The following is a 7,639-nucleotide window of genomic DNA, read 5'->3' on the forward strand; positions in this document are numbered from 1 at the left end:
AAGCTGGACAATAGCGGTTTCAGGTCAATGTTGGCTTTATGCAGCAGCTCCAGAATGTCCACCTTCTCTTTGCGTTCCACTGAAGAGATGGGGGTGAAGTACAAAGACGTACCCTGATTTAGAGATCCAGTATGAGGTTCCAGACCTGACATACACACAAAATTATATTGTGTGCCATTTTGGCATATACATATAGTATGCACTGATGCATCAGCCACTATATATATACACGTACATCAAAATGGCACACAATATAAGTCTGTGTGTATGTCAGGGTTATATATGAACATATACATATATACATATATATATATATATATTTTTTTTTTTATTATTTTTTTTTTTTACATATTACACATTTACATTCACTTTTCCATCAGAGGTAGGTAGCATTTACACTACCATTCAAAAGGGTCAGTAAGTTTTATTTTATATTTTGAGAATATAGCTTTTTTGTTTTTTACTTTGAGCATAGGAGACTTTAGAACGGTAACGTATACATAGGAAACGTATATAGGAAATAGCATGTATATATAGGAAACAGACAAGGATAAACAGTTAAATAAATGCAGCAATTCCTTCAGCCACAGGGATGGGAACTTTTATTATCTATGCAAAATGCAGTTTCTTGGCTGGGAAGAAATATTTATGGTAAATTGTCAGTACATCTAAAACTTACACCTTTTTCTGACTAGGTAAAACGGTCTTAAAAAAATATATGTATATTAAATAATAAAAAATACGTAATATTAAATAGCTTTTGCAGCTCTTTGTTGGGGTGTAAATGAATCGATTTAAAGGGTCATGAAACCCCATACTACTTTTTCTGAGATTTCTGAGGTGTTGGTGTTGCACATCATAGAAGACAATGTTAGCATCCATCCATTAATTTTAATTGTTGGAGAAAACTGGTTAATTTTCATCTTCCGGGTTTAAAATCTACATCGTGTTGATGTCACAATTTGTGACGTGGCAAAGGACTATAGTACATTGATGACGCGTCAGTCTATTAAATTGATGAGACTGCGTGTTCTTATCCAATGAGAAGACACATCGCTTAATTATTCACAACAGCATGTGTTGATTTGCTATGACAGACACTTCAGATTGTGAGATCGCGTACATTAACAGAAGTGTTCATGGATTGAAGGAGAGTGTTTGTTTTTGCTTTGTAATAAGATTTCAGCACAAACGTGATTCATTCACTTAATGTGTAACCGTTTTTACAGCTCCTTGACAATTTCTCAAAAGCCTTATATAAACGTAGTAGAATAAGCCTTAAAAGTTATCAGAGGTGCAACAGTGCGTTCATATATACGTTTTCGATGCAGAGTGCAAATGTGTTTTTAACTCAATGGAAGCGAAAATAAACTGTCTGAAACCAAAGTTGTCGGTGTTGTCTGCCTCCCCTCTTCCCCCTCCACTCCACAGCGCACCATGCCCACTTTTTTAGCATTTTTTAAAACTGGTGAGAACTAACCAGTGCTGAAAAAGGGGGTTTCATGACCCTTTAACAATAAAATTAAAAAGCTACGCTGATGAGTTCAAATATGAAAAACAAGAATAACAGTAACAGACTCTAGTTTTTAATTTAAATTTGCAAGTTTGTGTATGCCTATTTCAAAGCTACGTGGGCAACCTTGAAACCAAACACCAAACCAGGTGAATAGACTGGAATAGGAAAGGGTAACCTGCTAGTCTCTCCAGCTCCTCATGCGGTGTGGAACGTAGACTGCTGGAGCGGCTGCCAGAGGGACTTCTGTTACTGGAGAACCAGCGGCTGAAACGACTAGCCATGACCGGACCCTCAGCAAGAACATCTTCAATCATCTGGAAGGAAAGAGAGAGGAACCCTGGTTTAAACCGTTATAACACAGACGCAGGAAACAGCCATGGGGAGTGGATGACACTTACGTGAAGAGTGTCTGCAGACTGCTTAGCACCGTAGGGTGAAAAGTGGGCATTTTGGAGAATAGTTTAATTTACAAGATCCCCACATATTTCTTAAAACTACATTAAAATTTGGCACAACGTAGATGTACATAACCCCCCCTCCCCAATCAATCCTCATCCCCAGTTTCAACAGCATCAATATAATCTTTACAAATCAGATGGGCATAAATTTGCATTCCGTTGAGCTTTCTGTATAACAATTCAAAAACAACAAATAGCTTGACGTCACAACTGCAAAACCAACAATGTCATATCATATTTAGAACACCAGACATGAGCAGCAACATATGAACCTCAAACAGGCTTGCTGAACTATTCTGCAATAACCAACACATAACTACCTCTAGTGTTACATTCACTTAGTAGGTACATGCATCCAGAGACAATCGATTCATTAGAGAAACGTTTTAGGAGGCATCAGTAGTGCTGCAATACAAATCGGTACAGAAAATGACAACTACTAAAGAGGTACAAACGTAAAAGGAGCACAGCAAACGTACAGAGCGGAGTAAAAAAATATATTAAAAAAAAAAAAACCTTAGGTGTGAAATATCCCTTTAAGACAAGCCAGATATGTTGTGACCATCACCCTGACAAGCATGCAGTGCTCCCCATATCTTACCGAAGCCAAGCCAGGCATGGTCTTTTCAAGATTGAAGAACTCATTGAAGTCAAATTCTCCAGGGGTTTGCTCAGGAAGAACCTCGGCATGTGGAACCTCTTGGTCAGCTCCTGACTGTTGAACTACTTCAGGGTCTTCAGAGAGCCCACCATTACATTCAACTGTAGGTGTGGAAGATTGAAAAAGCATGCTGAAATGCACTGATCAAACAACAGAAGCATTTCTTAGGTGTTTGCATTTGTACAATACATGCCTTCTTTAACAGACTCTGGCTTCTTCCTGGAACGTTTGGTCCTCCGCTTGTCATCCTCCAAGAACTTGTCATCAAAGCCAATGAGCTCAATGGTCTCTGACTGACTAGTGGGCCCACCAGAGAACCATTCTGGCTCCTCTTCAGCATAGGAATCATTTCTTCTTCTCTCACTGAACACTCTTTTGTCTCCTTCTCCAGGGGTTTGCTCAGGAAGAACCTCGGCATGTGGAACCTCTTGGTCAGCTCCTGACTGTTGAACTACTTCAGGGTCTTCAGAGAGCCCACCATTACATTCAACTGTAGGTGTGGAAGATTGAAAAAGCATGCTGAAATGCACTGATCAAACAACAGAAGCATTTCTTAGGTGTTTGCATTTGTACAATACATGCCTTCTTTAACAGACTCTGGCTTCTTCCTGGAACGTTTGGTCCTCCGCTTGTCATCCTCCAAGAACTTGTCATCAAAGCCAATGAGCTCAATGGTCTCTGACTGACTAGTGGGCCCACCAGAGAACCATTCTGGCTCCTCTTCAGCATAGGAATCATTTCTTCTTCTCTCACTGAACACTCTTTTGTCTCCAAAGTCTCTCTACAGTAGAACACAGAAAAAAATAACGTTTTATTCTTTGAACAATACAATAATAGCAAAAAGTTCCTTTGTATCAAACCCTTATCACAATACCCTAAATCTCTTGTCCTTAAATTCACGTTCTCGGTCTCGCTCCCTCTCCTTGTCAACTCGTGCGTCCCTCTCAAATACACGTGATGCAATGATACGGCCACTCCCTATGCGACGTGCTCCCCCCAAACGAAGTGACTCGTTCTCTTTGTTCTCCAGAGGGCTGATGGGGCGGCGAGGGAGGGCAGTGGGTGCCACTTGACAACCCCCACCAAAACTACGTCGCTGTGGACTAAGAACCACCTCAAGATCATCATCTTTTACACGTTCCCGAGGATCTAGGGAAGACAAAGTTAATTCTGGTATTGTTTCAGCAACAAGGTTTTGATAGTCAAATAACATCAGAAACTTCTTGGCCAATTACCTGCAATTCTGCGTTTTAGCAGAACTCTATCCTCTGCATAATCTTTGTATCCATCTGTTGGACAGCTATTTTCTGAAGAAGGATATAGTGAGGCATGCCATTTTTCAGGGTCCCAGACCCCATCACTATGAAGGAGACAGTACTGTTAACATTTAAGGCTTAGGTTCTCCATATAAGTCAATTTAAAACAGCATAAGTCAGTAGTGTCACACTAAGTGTATTCAAACAAATGACTGCTGTAAATAAATTATTTGATTGCCTAATACTGGAAAGCAGCAGTTAAGTGCTAAAGAGCCAATACTAGGAGCCTTAAAATAAGACAATTAAAATCTTAATGTTTATGTATACAAAAGGATATGCAACAGGAGTCAATAATCCCACTGTGGGGTGTGCCGGTACGAGTATCGGTACCGAATGGTTCACGGGGCAAATTCCAAATGGAAGTGATCATCCCTATTCCCTTGGAGTGGGGACTTTGGAGTGAGCAGGGCACGTGCGTGCCATTACGTAGTCGTTTGGAATGCATTTGGCAAAGGGAGTGACGTAATTTCCTAATTATCTTCAGCTGGCATGTTCCCGTGTCAATGCAGCACAGTGTCCTTCAGCAGATGTCACGGTTTTACTGTCATAAATGTCTTTTTATTGTTGTTAGCATAACTGTTGCAAATAAACATACATTTTATATTTTAAAATGTTTTTAAAAATATGCCATATAATATATAAACTTTTAAAAATATAAAATGTATATTTTTTTATGCCGGTGTCCATCAGCGAATCTGCTGATGGACACCATGCTGCGTTGTCACGGGAACATGCCAGCTGAAGATAATGAGGAAATTACGTCGCTCCCTTTGACAAGTGTATTCCAAACGACTACATAATGGCACACACGTGCCCTGCTCACTCCAAAGTCCCCACGCCAAGGGGATAGGGATGATCACTGGTACGAGTATCGGTACCGAACAGTTCACGGGGGATTTGCCCAGTGAACCGTTCGGTACCGATACTCATACCGGCACACCCCTAATCCCACTGATGTCCTTTTCTTATGATCTTCATGCAAGATAATATGGTGCCACATTCAGAAATATTCAAACTGAACTGGCAAACAAACACTAAAAAGTTCACCTGTCATATTTCTCTGATAGACACTCTGGCCTCTCGTTGGAAATTGGCAATTCTTTGATTTCCATAAGCTCTTCCTGCAAAAACGAACAATTATCAGCATGATAAAACTGTACAGAACAGCTCACAACTAAATGTAAACTAGCTTGCATGTTCCCAGCCATTGATCCAAGTTGTGAGAAATGTCATGTAGAACCAGCTAATTTAACTCACATGTTCTGGACCTGTCCTGCTCTGTCTTTTTCTGGGAGTCTGTCTTTGATTCACTCTCAGCTATCACATCTATTAACATATATTCTTCTCCATTAACTGGCCTATTCTGAGTTTTTCCCTCCTGATTGCGAATTGCCATTTTATTTTGCTGAGTTAATAGCTTTTCTTTCACTACTAGTAAGACGCTGTATTTTGATACATTGGAAAAGTCCTCACCCCCCTCCCATACTCAGTGGATCAAATATGCCTTGTTCTTTGTTAAATTGGAAAAACTTAAATGCAGTCTCGAGGTTCCATGGTTAAATTTTCAAGAATTTGGTTACCCTTTTTGGATAATGTTCATTCTCTGTGGCTAGATGTAACCTCTAGGCCAGGGTATGTGAACTTTTTGTATTTTTATTATTATTTATTTTCTTTCCTGATTTTAATGATCTATTTTTTTCCTAATGTTACTAATGCCAAATGTTCAAAATCAAAGAATAAAAGTGAGGCAAGCAACACTACGCATTTTGCCATCATCTAATCTTCATGGTTTCAGGAAATAAATGCACAACGCCAATCACACATTGTTTTAAATCCTGTCACATGACTACAATTTACAATCCATGTTGCATGTTGATTTTTACTTATAGGTATTGACTAAAGTTAAGGGTTTTCCTGCTATTTATCCAATTAAACATGCACGTCGAGATTAATTCAATGTTACGTTTTTCAATTCACTGCAATTCTACTAAACTTAATTTTATAAAACCGTATTTCAATAAAATGAAAAAAAAATAAGAGGGGTTAAAAAATAGGATTTTAGTATTGGTAATGAATCATGACTAAGATTAAAATATAAAAAAAAAACAGAAAAAAAAAAGTCACCTTCGGGGTCATTGTTACGTAGCAACAAGAGTAAGCAGCTGCTGCTCTGATGACAAACAAATTGCTCAGATTCTAAGCAATCCATTTAAATTAAGTCTTAAAGCACCCTTGAAATTGGCATGAAATGAAAAATCACTATCCATTTTTGTGGTTCCACTTAATCATGACATTAAAGCCTGCTTTAATTGGCTTCAAACATGGTCTTTTATTTGTTATGGCCATTTAAAGCTCTAAACGTTACACCATGTGTTCAAAGTACATCACACCGTAATATCAAAAGATCAAGGCAGATTTGCTCCTCAAAAGAAGTTTCCTCTAAGGGATTGTGATTGTTCTCACCTTGGTATATCTATAGGCGGAGGTCACTACTGAGTCCTTCACCGTTTCCACTATGTTTTCACCATTTTCATCCTTCTCCATGACTCAGGCAGGTGGTCAAACTGAAGTGAAGCCTCAATATCAGACACTCTAGGCACCTGTGAATTAATCCTATTGCATTAGTTTAACTGCCATGTCAATGTAATTCACATTTATTTGGTTTATTAGTCTTCAAATACTACAAAAAAAAACAAAAAAAACAACTAGCTATTCAATCCAAACTCACTGAGCTATTAAGTGTGATTGTACAAACAGGCTGCAGGCAGTTTAACAAGGAGTATATAAATCCCGTAAAGTCTATAAGAACTTCAAATTAAATGCAACTTGAATATATTTTAAAGAGGATTAGAAGGTGTAGGGATTTAACATCAGGTAAATGTCTGGCTCCTGAATAGCTGTTGTATTAGCAAATGACGAGGCATACAGCAAGCCAACTACAGAATACTAATCAGTCTGATGCAGGAACATTACGCTGCAATCTCACAAATGAAGAACGCGTCTGTTTTGAAAAAAACAAGCACCTTTCTCAACATATTGATAAACCCACCTGATATTTGAAACGGTGTCACAGCACCGTCTCTCTCCTCGCCTGGATAACGTTACCTCAGTTAGCTTCTGGCTACCTGTCTTATAACAAACTACAAGAGATGCTACAGTCAGTCCAGATTTCAGACAGGACGCGGATGAAGCTTTCTGCCTAAAAATACAGTTTCTCTGTCGACAATCTTGACAGGAGGTTCGGATAGCCCTTGTCACTCCATATTTAATCGCTAATTGGCAGAGAGGAGCATTTCATTAGCAAACTGGCTAAACTCAACAAGCCGACGCCGACTATTTACTTCGGTTCTTATGGACAAACGGCTCTATTTGCACCGTTTCTGCGTTTAAATTACACTTTTTGCTGGTTTCTCCTTTAGGTTTTTTTCGTGAGAGCGAAAAACTTCAAACAAAAAAAAATCCGTGTTTGTTTGTTTATTTATAGGCTAGTGAGCCGGGTTAGCAGGCTAGGAAACTTATCCCCACTCATAAAGCTGCACAACGTACATAAAAAGCGCATCAATACACTAAAGCTCACATATATTAGGACAAATTCCAGCAGCTAACTGGGTTCGATCACTTAATTTAAGCTTGTAGTCCGACTGCAACAATCACTGTACCTCGGGGTACTTTCTCTGAGCTCTCTCTT

The 7,639-nt window shown here is 39.0% G+C and overlaps 1 protein-coding gene across 1 annotated transcript in view; it reads right to left on the reverse strand.

Moving 5' to 3' along the window:
• LOC107673519 (eukaryotic translation initiation factor 4E transporter-like) overlaps window positions 1-7,633 on the reverse strand; it is a 16,980-nt gene extending 9,347 nt beyond the window's left edge. The window contains exons 1-8 of the mRNA XM_016467130.1: window positions 7,001-7,633; window positions 6,415-6,551; window positions 4,999-5,072; window positions 3,871-3,995; window positions 3,510-3,784; window positions 3,218-3,416; window positions 2,576-2,736; window positions 1,692-1,830 (exon numbers count right to left, since the gene is read on the reverse strand). Of these exons, the coding sequence (XP_016322616.1) occupies window positions 1,692-1,830; window positions 2,576-2,736; window positions 3,218-3,416; window positions 3,510-3,784; window positions 3,871-3,995; window positions 4,999-5,072; window positions 6,415-6,495 (1,054 nt within the window). The 5' untranslated portion in view covers window positions 6,496-6,551; window positions 7,001-7,633. The remainder of the gene's footprint in view (window positions 1-1,691; window positions 1,831-2,575; window positions 2,737-3,217; window positions 3,417-3,509; window positions 3,785-3,870; window positions 3,996-4,998; window positions 5,073-6,414; window positions 6,552-7,000) is intronic.
• Between the last annotated feature and the right edge of the window lie 6 nt (window positions 7,634-7,639).

Source organism: Sinocyclocheilus anshuiensis, unplaced genomic scaffold (genome assembly GCF_001515605.1).
Source record: "Sinocyclocheilus anshuiensis isolate Anshui unplaced genomic scaffold, SAMN03320099.WGS_v1.1 scaffold44, whole genome shotgun sequence".
NCBI classification, from domain to species: domain Eukaryota; kingdom Metazoa; phylum Chordata; class Actinopteri; order Cypriniformes; family Cyprinidae; genus Sinocyclocheilus; species Sinocyclocheilus anshuiensis.